Here is a 26462-nt window from a genome sequence, read left to right as displayed (position 1 = left end):
CTAAGGAGGGGCAGCGCTGATTGAACCTGAACAAAACTAAATTTATAAATTTTGGACATCGTAAAATGAATGAAGATGTTCACGTAGAAATGAATAATGTTGCAATAGAAAGAGTTTATGAAAACAAATTTTGGAGTGTTTTAATTTTTAATTTATTAATTTAGTTTTGCTGGAAGGCCCACATTAAGTATCTGTGTACTAAGATGGCAAAGAGCATTGGAGTGCTGAGTACATGTAGATATATCTTGAATCAAGCAACACTACACTTTCTGTACTGTGCACTCATTACAATATCTTTTTTTTTTTTTTTTTTATTATATCTTTATTTGGAATGGACATAAATACACCAGCATATCAACATTGGTAAGAGTGAAAACAAGTGTCCTTCCGGTTTTGTTTGTTTGAGTCCAGGAAAAACGCATCACCAGCCGTCCAGGCATGCGAGTCCAAAAAAGGTATAGTCATGGGTCGTGGATTAAATTACGTTCGGCCTTTGTAGTACCCACTTTCCTCTAATAACTTAAATTACACAGCAATTGTAATGGAATAATATCAGTGGATACAGGTTATCCTCTTAAAAGACAGTACTGATAATTTGCGTGAGGTACACAAAGCCAGATGAGATTTACATGCTCACTTAGAGAGAACTCTGGTACAACTTACTTGTAGATCTCATCTCTCATCTCACAGTTTAAATGGAACTATGTACAGGAACCAGGGTGGTCGCCCGCTGCTGCTGTCATAGAAATAATTAACAATAACCAGTCAGAAATTAAGTAAGTAATCTAGGAAGTAATATTACCAGTGAGATCAAATGAAATCTGCTCTCGTGGGGGTTATGAATGAAATCCAGTTGTTCCAGATTTGGTAAAATTTGTCCTTTTGGATTCTTAATTGATAGCTCAATTTTTCCATCCTAAATATCTCTAGGGTAATTCCAATCCAATCATCCAGGGTAGGCTGAATCGGGCTTAACCATCTCCTTGTAATTGTTTTCTTACTAGCCACCAAAAGTAATTGCAGCAGCTTTATCTCGGTCCTGCATTTCAAAAAAGAGACAAGACCCAGGTACAGAACATCAAAAACCAGAGGTATTTGAGTGTTAAAAAACGTGCTTAAGGAAGCCTGGATACCCCTCCAGAAATCATTTAACTTGGGACAATCCCAGAAGATATGATAGTGCTTAGCAACAGTTGAACCACATTGTCTCCAGCATGCCATATGTGTGGAAAAATTCTGATTCACGTTCTGTAAGGTCGGTCAATTTACATTCATAAGCAATATATGATCGTAATTGCAGGTATCTATGAAATTTGTTTCGTGCCAAGCCGTGATTATCCCGCAAGGTCTCAAAGCTGTGCACAGGCTTTCTTCGAGTAAGTGAAAGGAGTGTTGTGAGACCATACAATGTCCATGATTTAAAACTAGAGTTGTGCCTATTGGGAATAAAATCTGAGTCATAGGCAAACCATCTGAAAATTCTCAACATTCTATGCATCTCACAAATATTAATTACCTTCTGCCAGACTCTGAGTGTGTGGGATACCCAGGGGTTCGCCGACTTTTCCAAATGAGACGTTAGACCTTATCCGCTATTACACATATTACCATATCTGATCTATTGTGTTGAAATCTGGGGTAATACTTACAAGAGTACCTTAAAAAGGATATGCACATTGCAAAAAAGAGCAGTAAGGATAATAAATCATGCTGGGTATCTTGATCATACGAATCCTCTATTTTTTAAATTACAGACTTTGAAATTTATGGACTTAGTGAAAGTTAGAACAGCAATAATAATGTTTAAAGCAAGAAATAATGCACTGCCTGAAAACATTTAAAAAAATGTTTCAAGATAGAGAAGGTAAATATCATCTAAGAGGAAAATTAAATTTTAAAAAACCTTGTGTACGTACTGCTTTTAAAAGCATGTGCATATCAGTCTATGGGGTAACATTGTGGAATGGTCTTGAAGAAGAAATCAAAGTACTAGCTCTATACAGTTTAAAAACAGATACAAGAAAGCAATTCTTGACAAATATAATAAAAAAATAAGACCTCAAAACTATCTATTTTCTGGATGTAATTATTCTATTACATTTCTGTTCCTTATACGAAGCAATATGTATAATATAAATATAACTAATTGCAATCACGGCTGGGTTATGGAATACAGTACTTCACTTTGGTGGTATATGGGGAGTGACTGGGGAATTAACTTTTTCGAGTTTAGGATATTGTAGGAGGCTAGTTTAAGTATGCCTTGATTTTTTGTTAATTGTTTTGTTGTATTTATCATTTTGTCATTACTTTGTATTTTACTTTTATATATTTCTTTTTTGTTGTATTTATTTTATGATGTGAGGAAGTTGTGAAGAAGGGACAGGACTAAATAAGCTTTCTGCTTCCTCCTGTTCCCTCTCGAACAGATTATTTTGTTTGTCTGACATATCATTTTGATGGCTACTTGTTGTTCAAGATAAAATGAAGAATAAAGAATGAATTGTGATTTTGGGCTATATAAATAAAATTTGATTTGATTTGATTTGATAAACCCCCCCCCCCCCCACTCCCTGTTTACTACGCACAAGTTTATCTAGAGGCTGCTCTTTTAATGGTTGAAGATGGCCACCCTGTTCGGAGATAACAAAGTGCCTAACCTGGAGGTATTTGAAATAATGGGTGTGGAGTAGTCCATACTGAGATGAGAGCTCTTCAAAAGTCTGAAGGGTTCCATCTTTGAACAAATTCCCAAAAGTTGTAATACCTCTTGTAAACCATAGGTTTGTAATACCATCTCTAAGGGCTTTAGGTAAAGAGGGATTGGAGTGGAAAGGGGATTTGTCATAAATAGGTTGAATACAGCCCGTTTTCTTCCAAATTTGCTGCCATATCTTATAAGTATGGACAATAACTGGGTTTGTTGTTGTAACCAAAAGAGAGCTAAGCGAGCTGTTATATTGAACTGATTCCAGTTTGAACTCTGTTAAATGGTTCTGTTCAATTTGTTTCCACTTAGGTGAATGGGATTTGCACTGTTTGCCAGACCCACATTGCTGTAATTTGTGCTGCCCAATAGAAATGCTCAAAATTGGGGACTTTTCAGTCCACCTTTTTCTAGAGGGTTTTGCAATATTAACATCTTTATCCTGGGTGGTTTGTTTCTCCATATAAACTGTGTGATGCAAAGGTTGAGTTGTTGAAAAAATTGCTTTGGGACCAGAACTGGTAACATCTGGAAACCTGTACGCCTACAGGTGAGAGATTGACCATTTGGTGACCTGGTGCAGCCAGAACAACCTGGAGCTTAATGCTCTAAAGACAGTGGAGATAGTAGTGGACTTCAGAAAGAACCCAGCCCCACCCGCCTCCTTCAACCTGTGTGGCTCCCCAGTCAACTCTGTGGAGTCCTGCCGTTTCCTGGGCACCATTATCACCCAGGACCTAAAATGGGAGCCGAACATCAGATCCCTCACCATAAAAGCCTGGAATGGGAAATTGCATTACTATACCATTTTTATTCATTATGTCGTCTTACATTGTCTTCACTTTGTTCTTCCCACATCCTCGAATGTTTGTACTGTCAGCACAAAGAGAGATATGTGCTTCTTGTTATGGGAACGGAGCCTGGTACAGACATGAGAAGGACACAGGGCATTCCTTTCCTTTAACAAAAAGGGTTCTCAACTGTCTCATCTTGTTCTTCTTTCTGCAGACCGCATGCCACTCTGTTGATTGATGAACCTTTTTTATAAAGAATAAAATCCTTAAAAGACAACTGGTATTTCTTACAAGTTTGTTTCAGATATCTCACAAATAAGACAAATTTCCACAACAATTTGGTGTCAGAAGTGGGATTCCTTGTGTGACAGGATCTGGAGCCTGCAGCGGACTGTGACCGGCCAGCCTGGAGGAAAACTTCGTCCAGCCTCTACCTCGAGAAAAAATCTTAAGAGACGAGAGGACTGACCGCTGCGGCCCCGGACCGTCATCACTGGAATCCTTATTGAGGGAAAAAGGACCACGTTGCTTAACAAACGGTGAGATACTGAAAGAAACGAAACTTCTTTAAGAGGGAAAATAAATGAATAAATAATTATAATTATGTTTTGGAAAAAAAATAAATAAATTAAGTAAATTAGTAATTTTTGCTGGATTTCTGTTGATCATTGTGATAGTTGGGCGACTCGAACCAATTCAGGGCAGAGTAATACCGGGTTCTGGGAACACCGGCGCTAATAGGAAGAAAAGGTGTTTATCCTATTAAGCTGTTTTACCGCTGGATTGGGGGCCAAATCAGGGCCGAGTGAAACCAAGCAGAGACAAGGGGTCTCTTAAGGTTATCACCGCTGGTTGGCTGCTTTTTTTCAGAATTTGTAGCGTAATTAAACTGAATTCATGGTAATGACCGGGTCTTAAGGATAAATATAAAGTGCACTGGGACAAGTGACAAGTAGAACAATGGGAGGCAAATCCAGCAAAAAAACAGGAAGCTGGCGTAGGACCAGACCTGGCTGCCCCAAACATAAATTACATAAAGGTTAATGATGGTAATGAGGCTATAGAGCCTTTACATGTCTGGGTGAGAGAGTTTGGTTTTCCCTGCGGAGGGACATTCAGCATGAGACAGCTGAATCTGTTGGAGGAGAAGATTCATTTTAGAATAAAAGAGATAAAAGCAAAAAGAAAAGTGTCACATAAAAAAACTTGGGGAGGTTGAAAGGCATTTGAAAGCCTTTAGGATGTGGAAAGTGGATGCAGGGAGAGACGTAAATGTGCTAGTCAAAATGAGAAGGAAAAGAAGAGTGCAAGTGATGAGAAAAGAACAGAGTTGTCTTCTCAGAATCGGGTTTCTTCTCTGTATCCCCCACTTCCAGGTCCTATGCCTCAGTGTCTCAGAGTGGACTATGACCTCGACGCGTCCCTCCTGTTCAACCCATAGCACCGCCGAGACCACCACCGCCACTACGGTCTCCAGCACCACCGCCATACCCGGACGACCAGAAACCGTCATCGTCTGCTTCCCAACCAGATATGAGCGCAGCGGGACACAAACAAGGGGATGCGAAGCTCAGTGCCAACAAAGGACAGCTAACCAAAACCACATCTGTTGCTGCAAACTTTGGAGAACATTCCCCTCTTACTCCTCGACCTTACACCAGAAGCAAGGCCAACAAGGAAGATAATACAGGAGCCACCGGCACCTATCCCATGGTGGAGGTGGCAGGAGCCCGGGGCGTCCAAATGGTTTTCCGCCCCAGGTCTGATACTGATGTGAAAGAGGCCATGGCACACCTGCCACAGCCGAGTACATGTGGAAAGAAATTTGATGAGGACTTAGAACTTTTCTGTCGAGAATTCAGCCCAACCCTTCCTGAACTGAAACGCCTGCTAATCCTGAAAATGGGAGCAGCAGATTGGTCAAAGCTTTCAGAAAAGTTTCCAAGTGGCGACACGTGCTGCTCACATCATGACTGGGACGACGTGGAAAATGAAGACTATAGACATGCTGTTACCGCGCTGTATACAGTAATTACAGCTGCCTTCCCACCTCGGATGAACTCTGCTAAGATCTCTGACTGCGTACAGGCGAAAGGTGAAACTGAGGCTGCATATCGAGGACGAGGTCACAGAGGATACGGTGACTGGAGACGCTCTTATTGTGATCCAGAAGTGTGTCTCCGATGTGAACAAAAAGGACATTGGGCCAAGGATTGCACCAAGACTCTAGCTGCGACCTCCAGCCAGGCGGACTGAGAGAAGGGAAGGGGGGTGCGGCCGGACAGCTCATTCTCCACTCTGACTCACCCGACGCATCTGGAGCCTGGTAACACACCCACATCGCACACTACAGATCACACGTTTGAATTGTTATGTGATGCAATAACCTTCCTTGAAACAAAATGTTCACCTCCAGCTGGTACATATGTGAAATATGAAAACAATGCCTTTAAGAAAATGCCAACATATTCTCTATCTGTGAATGACAGAATGGTTTCTTTCCTTGTTGTCTCTGGTGCCACACACTCAGTGATCAAAGGAAAGGAGTTTCTGAGCTCTCCTAAAATGTCAGTCTGCTTTGTCAACTCTGCAAGTGCTTCTGGTGTAGTAGTACGTGAACATTTTACTGTTCCTCTTAAATGTTCCGATGATAACAGCACCAACTTCAAACATGCATTTCTGTTGTCAGACTGCTGCCCTATAAATTTATTGGGCAGAGATCTCATGTGCAAACTGGGAATAACTCTTATTCCCACACCAGATGGTGTTCAAGTCATAAAACCTCATGAAAATGCACAGTTGTTTGTGAAATATTGCCCTGATCAGCTGTTGTATGCTTATCAGTGGAAGCTACCGTAGAGCGATATCTGCAGTCTATTTTTGGAAGAGGCCAGAAAACACACACCCCCTGGCCCACCACACACGCACGTGCAGTGCATGCCAAATGACTCACTTCAGTGTACATCTTTTGTTTCAGTGGGTCCAGATAGACAGTATGAAAAGAAATGGTATGATGACAAATACAAAAATGAACGGTTGTGTATCACACACCTATGTTGGACAGAAAACAAATGCATTGCATCTGTGCAACTTACACCCACTCAAAAACATCAGTACTAAGTAAATAACTCTGCGCCGCACATTGCACTTGAAAAAGCAAACACTGATAAATGGGAGGATTTGGGTCTTTTTGCACGTGCATGTAGATCAACCACTAAGTGGGACCCCACAGATGACCCACATGTGTTTTACAATCCAAAACTGCATGCATTTAGAAAGGTTTTTCTGCAACCACTCACACACAACGAACAGTTCAGTTAGTTCCACCTATAACATCCTCGCACATTTTTCTGTCAGAGACTGAGGCTGCAGCCATCCCAGCCCTCCAGGAAGTCCTAAGACTCTGTGGGCTCGAGGAAAACATGATGTTGGTCTAATTAAAACAGCAGAACCAGTGGTGATCACCCCCAAATCTGATTACAGACCTTGCCAACACCTTGCCAAACCTGAGGCTATTGAAGGTTTTTGAGTCCCTGAAAAAGGCAGGAGTAATTGTGCCTTGTGACACTTCTCCTGTGAGGACTCCTATTTTTTCCTGTGAAGAAAATAAGAGACAAAGGTCAACCAACTGAATGGCGTTTTGTACAAGACTTGCAAGTCGTAAATGATGCTGTACAGCCGAGAGCTCCTCAAGTTCCTAATCCTTACACAATTTTGTCACAAGTGGTTTTCGGTGGTGGACCTGGCCAATGCATTTTTCAGTGTTCCTGTTCATCCAGATAGTCAGTTCTGGTTTGCGAGTCCCGTACTGTTTACGACGCGTTGCGGAAAAGTCTAGAGCCTCTGGCTTTGTCCGAGGGCTCTGCACTTTTGCAGTATGTGGACGACCTTGTGATTTGTGCGCCAACAAAAGAACAATGCGAACGCGATACGATCCGACTCCTAAAACATGTCCGACAAAAGGTCACATTTTTGGGTCATGAGATTTCCAGCGACGGGAAATCCCTTTCACCCAATCGTGTTGAGGCAATTCAGAACATTCCCAGGCCTAGAACCAAAAAACAAGTTCTTTCGTTCCTGGGAATGTGTTCTATGCAGTGTTAGAAGCACCACTTGGTGCCACGGTGCATGGTAAAAGCCCACAATCACATGATTTAGTGACATGGACTCCTGAGGCTGAAAAGGCCTTCACTGACCTGAAACTAGCTCTACAGACAACACCTACTTTAGGGCGACCTGACCCGAGCAGACCATTCACACAGACTGTTGATGAGAGGAATGCATGTATGACATCAGTGCTGCTCCAAGATCATGGGGGGAAACTTAGACCTGTGGCTTATTTCTCTGCTAAACTCGACCCTGTAGCTGCTGGGTTGCCACGTTGTCTCCGGGCTGTAGCAGCAGCTGAGAAAGCTGTTATGGCTTCAAGGGATACTGTAGGTTATTCAGATCTGACTCTCCTTGTTCCTCATGCTGTTTCTCTAATTTTGCTTGAACAGAAAACCTCACATCTCTCCACAGCACGATGGCTAAGACACAATACTGTTTTGCTTGACATGCCTAACATCAAGATCAAAAGATGTACTGTTCTTAACCCTGCTACATTGCTTCCCATTCAGGGGGAGGGTGAAGATCACAACTGTGTTGCTGTGTTGGACGAGGTGTGCACCCATTGCACCGATTTGTCTGAAACTCCACTGATTAATCCTCACTTTGTTTTGTTTGTTGATGGCTCAGCATCCCGTAACCCAGAAACCGGTAAAAAAACAGGTTGGTTATGCTGTAGTCTCACTACATGAGACTTTGAAATCAGGTTCTTTGCCGCCTCACTACTCTGCTCAAGCTGCAGAGTTAGTTGCTCTCACAGAGACCTGTAAACTAGCAGAAGATAAATCAGTAACGATCTGGACCGATAGTCGTTATGCTTTAAGCGTTTTGCATGATTTTGGTGCTCTATGGAAGCACAGGAAATTCATAAAATCTGATGGAAAGCCTATTCTGAATGGTGACAAAGTTTCTGCATTATTGGATGCTGCGTTATTGCCCAGAGCCATTGCTGTGTGTAAATGTCAGGCTCACACTAACAACAGTGATTCAGTTTCTACAGGGGGGTATTTCAGAAAGTGGGTTTTGTGAAAACTCTGAGTTTGTTAACCCTGAGATGAGAGAAACTCTGAGTTTTTAGTTCCAGAAAGAGAGGTAACTTAAACTCTGAGTCTGTTACTGCGGTAACTGACTCTGTGAACATAACCTGCTCACTGGCAGGTTTACCTGAAGAAACCCTGAGTCTGACGGAGCTGTCTGACAGCAGCTGTCCTTTCCTTCAGTCCGATCATGTTGAAGCAGAAATAATTCACATAGTTTTACACCAGGAGGAGAATTTAGATTCATTTAGATGAGCTCTCACTCCCCGACGAGGACTGAACCGAACAGTAGACCGCTTCTCATCAGTCCGTCATTTATATTCTCCGGCCGCACAGCGAATATCAGGCTACACATCGCTGACGTGCTCTCAGATCTGAACAATCCTCTTTGTTTGTTTTTTTTGTTTGTTTGTTTTTAATCACTTCGCAGGTTAATCAATCACCTTCAGCAACCAGAAAAAGAGAAATAACTCACATTTCATTTGACTTTCTTTATTTCCCACAGATAGCTACAAAAGTAACCATCAGTAGAGCCTATTGTATTTTTTCCAACAACGTAATTTCAATGTCCGTGTTTCTAGTTTGCAGCCGCATTGAGTATAAGATTAAATGACTTCTAGTTAAATCTGTAGACAGTAGGCTACGTGTGTGTCTGACTCCAATGTTGGGTACTGGGGGAGAGTGACGCCCTCAGCCTCTGGTCACCCAGCGACCTGACTCAGGACCAGCTCCTCTGTCTCTGGCGGACGTGGTGGAGGTGAGCACCACTTCATGTTCATCTACTCAGCAGGATGTTAGGACACAGATGTGTGTTAAACAGCATCTGTTGGTGGTAAAAGCTACTACAAGTTAAAATATCCACTGAATAAACTTTTACTTTGTTTAATATGTGAAATAAAACCAAAGTGAGGAGCCATCGTGAGACTGTTTTTATATTTTCAGCCGATTTGAATTAAATAAAATAGCCTAAAATAAAATAAAACACTGAACAACATTCAACCACTTCCTCAAAGGCTAATATAAAAGAAAGTGATGTTAAATTCAAAATGAAAAGACGGCCGCATCTAAAACTCTGTCAGTGATTTTTATTACGGCTGCAGCCGTGTTACTTTTTTTCCCCACAGAAAATGTCTGCTTCCTGTTTTCTCCCCTGTTGCCATGGTGAATCACAGTATCGGAGCTCCATTGATGATGGCTTTTTACTAGTCGTCAGGCACGAGCTCAACTCAGAGTTAACGTACTCAGAGTCGACTTACCTAACTCAGATCAGCTATCCTGGAACTGAAAACTCAGAGTTTCACTTCACAGGGTAAGTCAACTCAGAGTTCAGGGATAGACTCAGAGTTTGTTGAACCTCCTTTCTGGAATACCACTCTGGAAATGCACGAGCAGACGCAGCTGCTAAAGCTGCTGCTGGAAAACATGGAGTAAGACACACCCACACCCTGCTTCACTCTGACCCTGAAAAACACACAGACACTAGTGCTTCCAACTCTGACACACACACACAGATATTAGCGCTTCTGCTGATGAAAAAGGAATCTGGCGATCACTCGACTGCACATACACTAACGGCATCTGGCACGGACCTGACAGTAAACCATGTTTACCAAAACACTTTTTTCCACATTTTGCCAAATTTGGGGGGGAATGGGGGAATGTTTGATCTGATAAAAAAACATTGGTTCACAAAAGGCTTTACAGCCTATTCTCAAAGATTTTGCCAATCCTGTCATATCTGCACTACACATAATGCAGGTAAAACTACACGACAGCCACAAGCAGCACATCCACAACCAGAGGGACCTTTTGAACATGTCATGATGGATTTCATTGAACTAACCCCAAGTGAAGGCAAGAAATATTGCCTTGTGATGGTTGACATGTTTTCCAAATGGGTTGAGGTGTTTCCCACCTCAAAGCAGGACAGCGCTGCTGTGGCCAAGGCCCTGATGACGTGTGTGATACCACGATGGGGTATCCCCAGGAAAATAAGTAGTGATAATGGTACACCATTTGTGAGTGAAGCTATTAAACAGCTAGGAGGTTTTCTTGGGATTGACTTGAGACAACACTGCTCCTACCATCCAGCGAGTGGGGGTGCAGTGGAAAGAGAAAATTGCACTTTGAAATCAAAACTTGCAAAGTGTTGTGAAGAAACAGGTCTCTCATGGACTAAAGCCCTGCCGATTGTGCTAATGTACATGAGAATGAGAAAAAGAGCGCGCGCAAATCTAAGTCCCTTTGAAATCCTCCTTGGCAGGCCTCCCGAACTGGGAGTAGGGCCTGTTAATAGACCACTCCCTGAGACCTGTTTCTATGAAAATGATATGTTGCAATATTGCCAGACGTTGTCCTCTGCTTTATCTCAAATCCACAGACTGGTAAAGGACGCCCTTCCTGCTCCGGCCAACCATCCTCTCCACAGCCTTACTCCAGGCGACTACATCGTGATTCGTGACCTCAGGCAAAAACACTGGAGGTCCAAAAAGTGGAGCGGCCCGTTCCAGGTCCTCCTCACCACCCACACTGCCGTCAAAATCGCTGAGAGAGCCACCTGGGCACACGCCAGCCACTGCAGGAAGGTCCCAACTCCACAACACGCTGAGGACCAGGAGTGTTCATAACGCCAGGAAGAGAAGCAGACGGTCACAGTATTGACATACTGTGGGAGGAAACAACTTTCGGAGCGCCGATTGATCAAAGCACTGATTCACCTGTGTGCAACATGGAAAGACGTCAACGTCCGTGGCATCCATTCAGGCAGCCAGGCATGTGCGGTCTCCGAGGCACCTTGTGCTGTCTTGTGGGGATCGCTGTCATCATAGTGGTACCCATATTATGGCCTTCGACTCATCCCAGCAAAAGTGTCTCACAAAACACTACCACTCACAACAACACTGCACTTCTACACAGAACCAAAAGACACCTGACCTCTGACCCCTATGGACCAGACAGGGCCCCTGAAGAATCTGTGGATGCAGTATGTCAATTATACTGCACGCACAATGACAAACTCATCATGCCTCATCTGTCAAGGCTACACAGCAAACCTGTCACTGGTCAGTCTGCCTGGAAATCCTCATTGTCGCACTGAACCCAAACCAAGAGTGGGTCCCTTTGTAGTGTGTCTGGTGGACTGTTTGCTCACTAGAATATCTACACAACCTCACTGGAGGTACAGCCACTCACTGTTCAAATCTTGCCCTCCGCTGCCCCGTTTCTCAGTTCCTTCACCACCATTACCAGTTGCAGGACAAGTTGAAGTAGCATCGGGTGCTACCTTTATTTGTTTCAACCGCACCTATGGCAGTATCAGTGTTGGACAGACACGTCTTAAATGTGCAAAAACTCATATCCTGTATCCTCCTGACAGCAGCAGGCAAAGAACTAATCGAGGATGGCTCTTATGGTCGGCGCTGGAAGCGTGATGCGTTTGACTATAAGATAGAGCCATACCCAGACATCTACTGGGATTGCGGTAGAATTCGAAAATCTCTACCTGCTAATTGGACTGGTTTGTGTGCAATAACCATGTTTGCTTCGCAGGTACACCTGTGGCCGGTTTGAGAATACCATCACTCCCAAAATTACAGGGTGAAACGTTTTTCTAACCCACTTGGCAGTTTTGACAAAACAGTGTACATCGATGCTATAGGGGTGCCTCGTGGTGTCCCTGATGAATTCAAAGCTAGAAATCAGGTTCTTGCAGGCTTTGAAACAGCTTTTTGCTGGTGGTGTACACTGAATAAAAATGTGGACTGGATTAATTACATCATTACAACCAACAGAGGTTCATAACTACACACATGATGCCCTCACTGGACTAGCTGAGCAGATGTCAGCAACATCTCTGATGTCTTGGCAAAACACAATGGCGCTTGACATGCTGCTGGCTGACAAGGGGGGCGTCTGTGTAATGTTTGGTGACTCTTGCTGTACTTTCATTCCCAATAACACAGCCCCAGACGGATCTGTCGCCCAGGCTCTTGAGAGACTGAGGTCTCTTCGTGGAGAACTTTCTGGTATTAACAGCACCTTTGGCTGGTTTGATACAATGTTTGGTAAATGGAAAGCACTGATCTTGTCTCTGCTCACTGGGCTCATTGTAGCATTAACTCTCATGGGACCAGGGCCGCCCCTGGCCAAATTGGGGCCCTAAGCAGAATTTTATTTTGAGGCCCCCCCCCCCAATTACAACATGACTCTTTCAACAATGGAACAAGCCTTTTACAGATGCACACGTCTGCATTTTCTGGATGCAAAGTCATCAATGAAGTCATCATATGACAGCTGCTGTGCCACTTCTGAGTTGATGCTTATGATAGCCAGGCCACTAAAGCGTTCTTGCGCCATTGATGAGCTTCAGTTTTTGCTCAGCAAAGGCAACTGTAACAGGGAGAGTTCCTGCAATGGTGCTAGCCTCCTCACAAAGATTAAAATGCAATTAATGCAAATACGACTACAACTAATAATAATATGCATTATGATTTGATTTGATGATATTTCTATATTTAAATATTTTTATATACTTATTTATACATTTAGTAATTAGGTTCTATATTCACACTGCTGTTTGCTGCTGCAACGCTTTAAATTTCTCCATTGTGGGTCAAATAAAGGATTATCTTAATTTATCTTATTTTATTTTATCTTATATGACTGTTATGAATTAAATTCACCAAGAGATGGCGATATTTTACCTCCATAAAAACAGCCCAAAACTTCTACTGATAGCATAGATTGATAGGCTATAAACCTGAGCCAACATACGACCACCAACTGGTCAATTAACCGCTCCTTTTTCAACAGAGGTGAATGTATATGCAGTTAACAAGACATTCAATAAATGATAATCAGGGCCGCTGGAAAATTTGATCTCCAGTCCACATCTAGACAGAATTATCCTCTCTTCTGTCTCATGATTAGCAGGCTAGCAGCTGGGGTGTTTATGCCACAAAGTTTGCTTTTTTATTTCAACAACATACCCACCTTCAAGTGAAGCACGAGCCTCCTCTTGTTTTCACTTTGTCTTTCTTTTGCTTGCTCCTGATTCATGTTGCCGTTTAGAGGCCATCTCTCCACCTGCATCCAACTGCCTGTTGGCGCATCTGACCGCTGATTGGTCAGATATTGCGTGCTGTCAGTTGTTGCGGCAACGTGTGCGGTGTCAGATTACTCGTCTCTTTTTTTTCTCTCCTGCCTCGGACTGACTTGGTGCTCTACGCGCGCCTCACGGCAGCGATGCGCATCCTTTGCGCATTTGCAGAGAAAGCGTCCCCTTGCGCAAAATGGGCCCCCCCCACGGATCGTGGGGCCCTACGCACAGCGCGTGTTCTGCGTTTAGGGAGGGGCAGCGCTGCATGGGACTGTGTGGTTGTTGCATCATTCCTTGCATTTTTTTTTTTTTATTATTTATTTAGCACAAACAATATCATATAAAGAAAAAAACCAACATGAACAATCAACATGACAGGGATGTGCAAAGGGGAGGTATGAAACCCAAAAGGGCTTATATGAAAACCTCACCCACATATTCAAAGATCAAATTTAATACAGTTTAAAAACAATAACATAGGAAAATAATTAAACAATAATGAAAAATAAGTAGAAAAGTAAGTGATTAAACAGTAAATGTAAGGAAGTAAGGGGAAAAAATACATACATAAATGAATAATACAAAACAGACATAATGAATGAGATGATAAGGAAAGAATAAGAAGTGTGAGAGAGAGAGAGAGACAAAGGAAAATCATGACAATAATTGTCTTATGTTTGATGGTACATGGTTTGACTGATTAGGTACTTTTTGAGAGCCTTTTTAAATGACGATAAATGAATAATTTTTTTCAGATAGTCGGGTAGCTGATTCCAGAGACGTAATTGCATTAGAGTCTTAATTGTTGGAGCCATAGATAGGTCCATCTCAACGTCAACTGGAATGGCATCACTGGAACCACCTCCATATTCAGAAGATAATTCCCTTGATCTGTTCCCTCACCCTGGTTGGTCCCCTCCTCCTTATCCTGACTCTGACGATGAAGACGTGTAAGGTGTGGTGAGTTGAAAGAACACACAGAGACTAATGAAGTCACTGTGTGTGATATCAGTATTATTTTTCTCAAGCTTATACTATTATGAAAAGTTTTGACATTTAGTAACAAGTTCACTAATCATTTTTTCTCAAATGTTTACAGCTATACTTTTATGATTATTGTTTACCCATTTCTAGTCATAAAATATGTGATGAATAAAGATCAGGGATTTGCAGCAGAAGACGACATCATACTACCTTGTGATCGTGCTCGTAACCTCTCCAAGGTAGTGGCCCCCTCTACGCTTGCAAAACACAGGGGCTGGAGAGGAGCAAGCCTGCGTCCCTGAATCTATTTTAGCATGATAAATTGAAAAATATTCTTTAAGACACATAGATGATTAAGATGTGTTGGTCTATTTTATTAGTGGATGTTTGCTTAAGAATCAAATATATGCAGTGTTCTATATTTTTGTTAGAAATAATCACATGACATGATCAGTAATTCACATGTGTTTTGCCTCCTCCCAGCTTGCAATGAATACTAGTAATGTCTATGTTCCACAAACACAGCTATTATTGATTTTCAACTATACAATATGTGATAACTTAAATTGAATCCTGAGTGAATTTTTAAGTTTGATGTCTAGTGTGTAGTTTGTATATACTTAAAGTGATCAATAAATGATCAAAAGGGAGGAGTGTAATGGGAAATTGTATTACTATACCATTTTTATTCATTATTATGTCTTACATTGTCTTCACTGTGTTCTTCCCACATCCTTGAATGTTTGTACTGTCTGCACAAAGAGAGATATGTGCTTCTTGTTATGGGAACGGAGCCTGGTACAGACATGAGAAGGACACAGTGTAGGAGATACACTAGTAATAATTGTAATTTATTAATCACTGGCGATTAATAAAACACTCGTTAATGGGGCACCACCGCCGATGTTTTGTCTATTTGAATAATCCGGAGGTAATTAATCAAATCCGACTAAACAAGGTTAACTTGTATCAATTCTAATCAATTTTAAATCAATTTATTCAATCTCATAAATGAAGTAGTGAATTCTACACAGTTTCCATCGGTTCTCCACATTAAAAACAAACCTGCACAGACAACGACATACGGTTAAATAGGTTTATTGACTAAATAATTCAGATTAAATAAATGAAATGGCAATTTAAATGAATAGCAACAGGTAACAGGAAATGTTACCAAATTTCTCTTAAACTAAAAGATCAGAACCCTAAGACACCACTCATTTATCATGTGTGAATCCAGCTGTTATGGGTGATGGAGAGCCTACTTTCTTAGCAGAGTGGCGGAGTCAGCGGCGGAGGGTTTCTCTCCGGTGGTTTGCGACTCTAGCCGGAAGTCCCGGTCCAATGGCCGAGTGTCAGCTCATCGGGAATCAGCCGGTTGGGGACCACGGTCCGATGTCTTAGGAAGAGTGTGGCTGGTCCAGTACTGAGCCGGTGACGATTCTGGCTCACTGCCCAGCGGGGAGTTACCGCTTGAGAGTGTGCTGTCTTTCACAGGAACTCACTTAAACTAAACTATAGTTTTAAACGTTTCAAAACCGTACTTCACCTTTCACAGAATCTCACCATGGCTCAATAGATGAACTTTGTCTATCATGAAAAAGGATTATGTCATGATTAAAAATCACTGAACAATTAAAGGAAATTAAAACAGGATCAAAATAAAAACACACTTGAATATACCGTAGAACTAGTAGAATTGATCACTTACTTATTCCTCCTGGTTCTAGCTTAATACTTGTTAAAACAAAACATATCAGAAACATTTACTAGTTATCAAGGAACTTATTACACAAAAGATCTCCTGAAGGTCTGTCCCAATCGTACCAGAGCTTATCATCAGGAGGTGCTGTGGTTTCACCGAACACAGGACACATTAAACATTAAACTTGATTTTAATCAAATTTCATCACAGAGACACGGGGAAAAGTTCAGTGTTATCAACTTCTTTAGCTGTTTCTTAATCTGTTAACATTAAGAGCATAAGTTCCTGGTTTAATGACAATTAGAACTTGCTTAAAATCTGGATGAGTGCAGAAACCATTATAGGATGGAATGTGTGATAAGAGAGGCATAGTCCTAAACCATTTGGGCAGGAGGGCTAGGAAAACAGAGGAGAGGCCCAGAGTGCTTTTACTCTGGAGGGTGTACTTGATAATTCTTGTCACAAGAAGACAAGAAGACACAGAACATCAGAGTCGTTACCTAATTTACAATTGCAAAGAAATAAGTTATAACACATGATTATGACAGTTCTTCTGTTCCTCATCATCTCTGAAAGGAGATTCATTTGATGATGAACTCGACCTACCTGAGAGAAAGGAGTGTTCATCTTGAGTGGGGGAAGAGGGCAAAAAGGGTTATTCAAGCTGTAAATAAAGAAGAGGGGTTTTTCCTGTGATGCGTCAATCTGACGGTTTCATTGGAAGCAAAACAAGTCAGGTGAAGAGGTGAGAGACTTCATAGCGTCTTTTTCCTGAAAACAGTCAGCTTGCAGATGAGAGGAGTAATTAATGCAAGAGCAGAACCTCAATGGAATGTAGAGGCGATGGACATGTGTTCCTACAACAGGGCATTCCTTTCCTTTAACAAAAAGGGTTCTCAACTGTCTCATCTTGTTCTTCTTTCTGCAGACCGCATGCCACTCTGTTGACTAATGAACCTTCTTTATAAAGAATAAAATCCTTAAAAGACAACTGGTATTTCTTACAAGTTTCTTTCAGATATCTCACAAATTAGACAAATTTCCACAACAAGCCCAACAGAGGATGTTCTTCCTGCGGCAGCTGAAGAAGTTCAACCTGCCAAAGACGATGATGGTGCACTTCTACACTGCCATCATCGAGTCCATCCTCACCTCCTCCATCACCATCTGGTAAGCTGCTGCCACTGCTAAGGACAAGAGCAGACTACAGTGTATCATACGTTCTGTCGAGAAGGTGATTGGCTGCAACCTTCCATCCCTTCAAGACCTGCACAGCTCCAGGGCTCTGAGGCGTGCAGGTAGGATTGTGGCCGACCCCTCCCATCCCGGTCACAGACTATTTGACCCTCTACCCTCTGGCAGGAGGCTGCGGTCCATCAGGACCAAAACCGCCCGCCACATGAACAGTTTTTTCCCCTCTGCAGTTGGGATCCTCAACAAGTCCCGGGTCCCCCACCCCCACTGACACTGACTCTTTCACTCCTGCACTCAAACCCACCTCTGCCCTTGAATCTTTGCATTACATTAATGCAGAATTTGTACATCCTGTATTTTTAATATCTTCTATATTTTATCTTCCGTCTTTATTTATCAGCCATCCCACACTTTTTGCCTCTGTGTGTTGATAGCGTTTATATTGTTTATATTGTATATGTTATAGTCACTGTTTGTTTGTTTATTGTTTATTGTCTTCAATGCATGCACCTTATTCACCAAGAAAAATTCCTTGTCTGTGTAAAATCCCTCTTGGCAATAAATCTGTTTCTGATTCTGATTATTATGAATGCAGAATTGACTTCAACATAACACTGTAATGTATCTTATATTAGTGACAGGGGGTTGTAACTGCATGTGTTGGCATGTGTTGAAAGGCGTGCAAGATTACAAATTGTTATGTGTATGTGGATGGATTAGTATTTTGCACTGCATTGCTTTAGGCTCAAGTTCACATAGAATTGTTACGTTTATGAAATAAGAAAAAGTTTGGGAAATACTTCATACTTCAAGTCTCATGTGCTGATCAGAGTTGTGATTAAAAATAAGGGCGGGCCCCAGATGATTTCCAAATACCAATAGGGTCGCGTCATTCTTAAAGTAGGGAATGACTACACTCCCATTAAGTGTAATTGTTGTTTTTGTACACTTTTGTGCAGTTATGGTTACACATACCCTTTTTCCACCCTCCCACTCTTGTATTTCGTTTGTTATTCATTTGACATAAAAGAGAAAAACACACAGTAAATCATGCAGTGAAAAGCTGACAGCCCTATGCCAAACACATACTTTATATGACTTGTTAATATGGATTCAAATGGGCAAGCTGAATCATCAAGATACACATTTTGTAAACAACCCTAACCTGAAGCTGCACTTGTACTACTGGGATTGCTTTGAGTGTTGCTGTATATAATCTGAAACCATAGACAGCTGTTCTTGATCACGGAGACAAAGATCACAAACAACAAAGCATCAGGGTACTGTCAGTCCAATGGCCATTGTTCTCGAACATTTTTCAAAACAATTGAAGCACCCAGCCTTTACACCCACTGACTCATCCTCAGCATTTTTTTAATGTACCACAGTAATTTAATTTTTTTTAATGTAAAGTATACACTTACTTACTGGACAAAAGATTATGAGGTGCACACTCCACAGTAAACTGCACCCCAATAGACCCTAAAAATTGCTTCTTTTTTTCTTTAATGCCACCTAAAGATGTGCACTGAGCTCAAAACTCATATCTGCATATTTTGTTGTAGCCACACAGATATTGGCCGCGTTTCCCAGATACCATAATTCTTAAGGACTTAAGAAGGCTTGTAAATGACCTTTAATATGAGCATAGTATTTCTATAAATGTGTTTTTATGTTTACTTATTAACATTCTTTAAAGCCAGGCTTTTATTTTTTATATATTAAGCAGACGTTACATTCAGTGCTTTTATTTTGAAAGCGTCTCGCCGAGACCTCGTACACATCCGGTGCTTCGGACTTTACCTGCAGTAGGAAAAGTGTGTCTGCAAGGCCAAGAGTTTGTCTTCAATGCTAAAGTGTGCCTAACTCACATGAAACGCCCTAGCACCTGGCTAATAAGGGGCACAAGGTTTGTTTTGTTACCTTTTCATGCCATATTTATGTCCGGCTCGAGTTTGGTTGCCGTGGATATTTTCATGTATAGAACGTGTTGTGGTTAACGGTAGCTACTATTAGCAACGGCCAAGCTGTCGTGTCGGTCTGTATTGGAAATAAGATGAAGCTATAAGCTAACTCGTAGGTTGTTTTATTAATGCAACAGGATGTATTTTGTCTGTTTTATGTGAGATCTGCTAAGGTTAAAAACTGTTTTTTTTTAGTTAGAAACGAACGGTTAAAAATGCTAATTTCATGTTAAATATTGTTTTATATTTCACTCTATGGGAGGTTGTCCTTCAGTTAAAATATGAATTTTCCTTCATGATTGTTACATCAATCGTAGCAGTTAAAATATATATTTAAATTCATGGAGTAAAACCTGTGAGTCTACAATGAGTTTATTAAAATAGTTAAAAGGAGAGTCAACTTACATGATTGTTTATGGGATAAAAGCAGTTAAAAGTAATTTCATTTAAAGGTAACTGTATTTTGTTTTCTTCTTTCATAGCTCTTACGGTGTGTTTACATTGAATATGGTCCAAGGAGTAAATCATTGTGAACCATAAGTTTGAGAGTTCGACCATCATTTAGCCGGGGATGCTACAAGGCTCTTAAGAAGGGTTCGGCTAAGAAGGAGCGCTAATACACGGGTGTTTCCCAGACGCGTTCTGAACTGCCTTCTTAGGAGAACCTTAAGATCAAGCAAAAGAAGCTCTTAGTGGGAGCTGTCCACCGCAGTGGTGCTGAAACTGAATCAATCGATGCCAGGCAAATTGATCACCCACCTCTTTATCAGCACAAAAGTCACACACAGCGCCCCGTGGTCCCCCCACACAGTGCAATTAGGCTACGCATGTATCGTGTGTGTGTGTGTGTGTGGGGGGGGGGGGGGGGGGGGGGGGGGGGGGGGGTTGCGGGTGTGTGTGTGTGCCAACAGGTGTATCCAAGTAGTAATCAAGCCCATTAGCGCATATATACCCCTGTGGATATAGCCACACACGTGAGAATGGAAGAAACTGGCAGCAAAAGAAACAAGCGGGCGTCTTAGTGGACGAGGTCTGGCAGCACCGTGATGTTTTATTCGGGGGAACAAGGGGCAAAAAGAACATCACAGTGAAGAACAGTGTTTGGCAGGCCATAGCCGAAAAGATCTCCCCCTCCAGCCCATGTGGCCTGCGTGAAAGTCCTCTCCATCATCGAGAAGACGGCCTCTGAATGCATTAGTGGGGGCATCGATGTTCAGGGGGACGAGGGGCTCTCAGAAAGTGAGGATGAAGAGGAGCCATCCGGGAGCGGAGCAGGGGTGTGCCCGCCCCCAGGAGAGGACGACCCCCACAACAGTGCCCTGTCCCTGCGCCAACCAGCAGGGCCTGCTGTCTGCATGCGGGGAGGCTTAACAGGGCAGCCCACAATAACGACCTGCGCCTGCAGCGAGATGCTGGTGGAGAAGCTGGTGGTGCTACGGGGGATAGAGGGCCGACTCGAACGACAAACTGCCCTGCAGGAAGAGATGGTCCGGATAAAGCAGGAGAGGTTGGAGCTGCACCGGAGACAGCTGGCGCTTGCCGAGGCGCAGTTCAACCGTCCCTCCATCTCGGTTCCAATCATCCTTCCCCAGGATTCAGGTACGGGGCATTTCTATTTTGTATCTGCATTATGCAATGTATCCCGTTCAATTTTACTAATCAATCTTCCTTCATTGCAGGTGATGCAGACGCCCAGTAAAGACAGTGCGGAGCCATAATGCTATCCGCAGCTCGAACATCTGCATCCCAGCTGACTTTGCTATCATTAGTAAGAGGATTTAGTAAATCTAATGCTGGGATTCAAAGGAAAATATCTGTGAATGAATGTTTAATTTTCATAGTTTTGGGGGACCATTTCGATAAATTATGATAGTCTAAATAATATAATATAATATAATATAATAGTAGTGACCAAAATAAATTTTGAAATTAGCGCTAGCTAAAAGTAAGTAAAGATATTTTACTGATACTTTTCTAAGTTTGATATATTCCAGGTATGTTGTGCCGTTCTCACTACCAGTGAGTCAAATACAGCAGCCTGGTCAGTTGTCCTATGCTTCTGAGTACGACACTGTAGTTACCCCTCTATCCCATTGTACAGTGATTCCCAAAGTGTGGGCAGCAGCAGGCTGTGGCCCCTGGTGGGCTGTGAAGGTAATTCACAATAAATAAATATGGTTTAAAAAACATAAACACACACAATAAAACTAAAATCACAGGATCGTGACAAGAAATTTCATTAACAGTCTGATGATTGCCTTAATAGATGTGTTCAAAATACACAAATCACAATTTCCCTCAAGATACAGTAGAGGATAAGGAAGATACGATTTGGATAAGGAAAAACTCCCAGCTTTGAATTTACAACTGACAACTTAAGAGCTATTTGAGAAGGTGGTTACATGCTAAAGTTGATACACAAACAATTACCTTACCAACATACAGTAGGCTAGCAAGGGATATTGAGCGGTAGGATAGCAGATAGGGATGCTGATTATCAATCACTGATCGAAACACCGTTAAGAATTTTTTGTCGTATTTAGTTTATTTTTCATGTAACTTGGTGTATACCTTGTCTGTTCCTTTAACTCATAATGTAGCCTTATGTTGGGACCCACAGATGAAGTCATTCATTGTGGATTTCAAAATGGACTCTGAACTGAACTCAGTGTCCCAGAATTCCCCATTCTTCACACCTAGGTGCAATATTTAGCTTTGAGCTACTATTGGTCAGGGTGACAAACCCCCCTCTGATCAGAGAGTCAAAACTCCAGCGCCTTCCTTTGTTCTCTCTCTTCTCCTCAAGCCTCTCCGCTCCTTTGACTTCTTATCCTCAAGGGCTCCTCTCCATCCCCCCCCCACCGGGCTGCCTGCCCTCAAGATCTCTTCTTCCGGGCTTAACAGCTGCGGAGAGCTGCAAGCTTCATTTGCAGCAGGCCCAAAGAACTTCTCCTCACTGCAGCGGCACGAGGTCCTGCCAGTATTCCTGATCAGTTAGCACCAGCAGCTGCGACACAAAGCTTGCCAGCTAACTTCACCATCTGAGGAACACCAAGCAGGTTAGCACTGAGCTGCTACCCTCGCAAAGGACAGGAGCGAACCTTTTCCTCCTCTGCTGACTTTCATCGGTCCTTGCACAGCAAGAACAGCATTCATTGGAATCCCAACGTTCTCCTGCAACCACCGACACCTTTTCCTTAAAGACTGGTAACATTGAACTGGGCTTAGATAGCATAGCATAGCACAGCTAAGCACAGGACTTTAAACTCTGATTGATGTAATGCATGTGTGTTCAATTTATGTGTGTCCACTGTTTGAGTGTTATTGTAATCTCAGGTCAGGTTATTGGTAGTTTGCTTTCCTAGACGGCTAATTCTACATTAGTCGATTGATGCTTCACACAGACTCAGGGTCTTTGCATGCAACTAACCATCTTCTATAACCTGGCATCCCGTCACACACACACACACACACACACACACACACACACACACACACACACATTCCTTGAGCCTGGAGCATATCAAACCCACATGTGATATCAGTGACCACCATTGTTTCTTTGTTCTGCCAGACACACACTCACACACACACACACACATACACACACAAACCTGTATATAGTACATGGAAGTTAGTGTGTTTCATCTTTGTAAATAAAAGACTTTTGAACCCACATGTTGTCTATTTAATATTGTACAAGAGTGATTGTTGCCAACTTCTACTTTGTCAAGAGCTCCAAAATCCTTCAACCATTACTAGCTGTTATGGTAATTGGTTGTAGTTATTAAGTTCATTATTAATCAGAGTTACAAACAGTTTAGTACCTTTTCTGAGACTGATTTGGTGAATTGGCTTTTTTTCCCTTCTTCAAGGGTGGTGCCCCGAGGTGATCTAATGTAAATTGGAACTTATTAGTAATCATAATTTATAATTATCCCTGATAATCATTAATTATTATTGATAGCCAAATTTAACCCCAAACTCCCTATTACTGTTGCATGAAGCACTACATTATGGTGGCTCGTGTGTTGTGAGCACAACACTTATGTTTAAAGTGTTTTCCATAAAACAATGTTCATATTTCATATATTATTAATGATTAATTGATAATCAGCAAAGTATCAATTAAAGAAATTGTTTAAAATGTACATCCCTAGTAGCAGATACTACGAGCAGTGTTACTTTTAAAGCCCCACTCCAATATCCAGTGTTACTTCATTATTAACAGTTTTGTTGTAACATTCTTTTCTAACAGACTATGAGCATTTCTCAATACCAAGAATGCAAAGAATGGACTTGTGTTCTTGAGGAGAATGTTCTTGCTAGTCGTTCTCCGAAGAATGAACTCCGGAGATCACAAGAATACAGAATGCTCCGTTTTCAGTTTTGAGACGATGCATTCTTGTGGAGCCAAATGCAGCCTGCACTGATTAAACAGCTGGGCGTTATCATCCAAAACAAGTGCTCTCTCTCTCTCTCTCTCTCTCTCTCTCTCCTGTGTATGTGACATGTAAATAAATAAATACACACGTACATAAAGCAGCAACAACCTTCATTCGTTGTACATAAGTATGTTATTTTATTTTTAAGTGCTTCTCAATCTCACGAGCCAACAGCGGGAAAAAAAACCCGCGAAAAGGCTGTTGTTTGTAGATGATCGCCATTGTGGATTTGTGGATTGTGTAGTTAGTAGAGTATTACCACCGTTAAATATGGACCGGCAAGTGTTGCTAGCTGTCGCGGTCGGTATTCTTTACTGGGAGGCTGAGGAGGAAGCTGCTGAGCTGAGGGGGCGTCTTCAGCGGAGGAGAGCCAGGATGAGGAGGAGGAGTCTGGAGAGACCTCGCGCTATCCTAGCCTTTGCTGGATTCGTAAGTTATCTTTTCTTCGGGAGCACTTGGTTTTCCATTCATATTAAAGTTAACAAAATAAATATGGTACGGTTTAGAAGTATTATTATAAATATTAATGTATGAAACAGGATTAACAGGGTCCGCCCCAAACTGTTTAGTAATAGTAACGCTATAGACCCACCCCTTTCATTCATAAATTTCCTACTATGCTACTATACTTGATATGTGATACCTATCACCACCTACTGGTGAAATCATGGGGGGACCCAACAATTACAGGTGAAATAGAGGAGCATATTAAGTTGTATAATTTCTTTATTTCTGATATCTGATACAAGTCTGATAAGTCTTGTGTAATGAATCAAGTGAAGCTCATTTGTATAGAACACAAAACATACATTAAGTTTCATGAGAGAACTATAAATACATTTTTACAGCATGTGTTTAAATTCATCAGTCTATTCAAATATTCATAGTTGATAGTTAAAAGCAAGTCATTAATAAATAAATAAATACATTCAAATATTATTTCATAAAGTAATAAATAAATAAATAAATTCAAATATTATTTCATAGTTTTACTAATTAAAAAATATTTTTTATTTTACTACAGGATCATTCTCCTCGAATGTATGCACAAGTTAACAACACTGTGCCCATCCTCTGCGCCTTCTTCTCTGAGGAGGCTGACCTCAAACCAGCCTTCAGGCTGTCAAGGGAGACCATCAATCTGTTGGTCCAGATGTTGCCCCGGCTAAAGCCACATGGCTGGAGCCACGAAATTGAGGTGGCTGTCTCTCTGTACTGGCTGGCATGTGGCACTTCCTACAGGGTCACGGCAGACATATTTGGAGGCCATGATGGGCATCCTCCACAAGGCTATCCATTTCCCCAAGCCTGAGGAGATGGAGGAGGTGGGAGCAGGTTTTGCTCGGCTGGCTGGGCATGAGGCTTTTCCGGCGTGCAGTTGGAGCCATAGATGGATGCCACATCCGGCTTGTCCCACCTGCGGAGCAGAAGAAGAGCAACAGGGGATTTTTGCATTTTTGGATGTTTACATCGGCAACACGGGGTCAGTCCACGATGCCCTTGTCCTCCAGAGGTCTCCTATGTACAAACAGTCCCTCTACTCACCAGCTGGCTTCTTCCTCCTGTGAGACGGGGGGTACCCTTGCCTGCAGCATCCGGTGGCCCTCATGACTCCCTACCGTCAACCTGTAGCAGGTGAGAGAATAAATTATTTATTACAGTTGTTACTTTGAATTTGAATTCCTGGATGTATTCTACATTACCTGTATTTTAATCAACAGGCCAAGTTGAGGCCCGTTTCAACAGGCATCACGCCAAGGCCCGCAACATTATTGAGCGCACCTTCGGGTTGCTCAAAACCCGCTGGAGAGCCATCTTCCTCCGGGCTTTGGAGATCCGGGCTCTGTTCGCCCCCAAGGTTGTTGGAGCATGCTGCATCCTCCACAACCTTTGCCTGTTAGCTGGTGACATCCAGGAAGAGGAGGAGGCAGAGGAGGATGACTGGGAGGATGAGGAAGCTGGGGGGAATGCTGCCCAAGGTCAGGAGCTGTCGGGAGTCAATCTCAGAGGCAGACTTGCTGCCGAAGAGTCTGCCCCTCAAGAGCTCCCGGCATTTCTGAGGGAGCATGATTACTAAAGAAAAACCCCAAATTCATAATCAGTTCAATAATTATTTGTAATTTTAATTAATGTTAATTGTAAATATTGTTTTGCTGATTAATTAAACATATAACAATGGTTAATTGTAAATATTGTTTTGTTGATTAATTAAACATATAACAGTTAGTTAAACATATAACAATGGTTAATTGTAAATATTGTTTTGTTGATTAATTAAAAATGATTGTATAGTTTATCTCAATTAAAAATGATTATATTATGTGTATAGTTAAACATATAACAATGGTTTGAAAAAACACCTGTAAGTAAAGTCAACCTCCCAATCAGATTTCAGTTTCAGAAGCGTTTGTTGTGACCACCGTTACA

The 26462-nt window shown here is 41.9% G+C and overlaps 1 protein-coding gene across 2 annotated transcripts; it reads left to right on the top strand.

The window, feature by feature from the left end:
* Positions 1–14066: 14066 nt before the first annotated feature.
* On the top strand, positions 14067–26225 carry LOC311253714 (uncharacterized protein). Of its 2 annotated transcripts, XM_084384200.1 has the most exons (6): positions 14067–19535; positions 20073–21189; positions 21270–21358; positions 22397–24464; positions 25060–25670; positions 25757–26225. In XM_084384200.1, the coding sequence occupies exons 5-6, from the start codon at positions 25643–25645 to the stop codon at positions 26110–26112; spliced, it is 384 nt and encodes a 127-aa protein (XP_084240326.1). In that variant the 5' UTR covers positions 14067–19535; positions 20073–21189; positions 21270–21358; positions 22397–24464; positions 25060–25642; the 3' UTR covers positions 26113–26225. The 2 variants fall into 2 exon arrangements, 1 of the variants encoding a protein (XP_084240326.1); XR_014621829.1 differs by lacking the exons at positions 22397–24464; positions 25060–25670; positions 25757–26225 and having other exon boundaries at positions 19322–19702; positions 21270–21829.
* The last annotated feature ends 237 nt before the right edge of the window (positions 26226–26462 follow it).

The sequence above is a fragment of the Pagrus pagrus genome, assembly GCF_965226575.1.
Source record: "Pagrus pagrus genome assembly, contig: HAP1_SCAFFOLD_36, whole genome shotgun sequence".
NCBI lineage: Eukaryota > Metazoa > Chordata > Actinopteri > Spariformes > Sparidae > Pagrus > Pagrus pagrus.
The sequence above is the reverse complement of the archived record's forward strand: the minus strand, read 5'-3'. Positions and strand labels throughout refer to the sequence as shown.

Excerpts from the sequence above, each read along its gene's own strand:
- LOC311253714 (XM_084384200.1), top strand. The coding sequence starts at position 25,643 with ATGACTCCCTACCGTCAACCTGTAGCAG. Across the intron at positions 25,671-25,756 it reads CTACCGTCAACCTGTAGCAG|GCCAAGTTGAGGCCCGTTTC; the intron begins GTGAGAGAATAA and ends TTTAATCAACAG.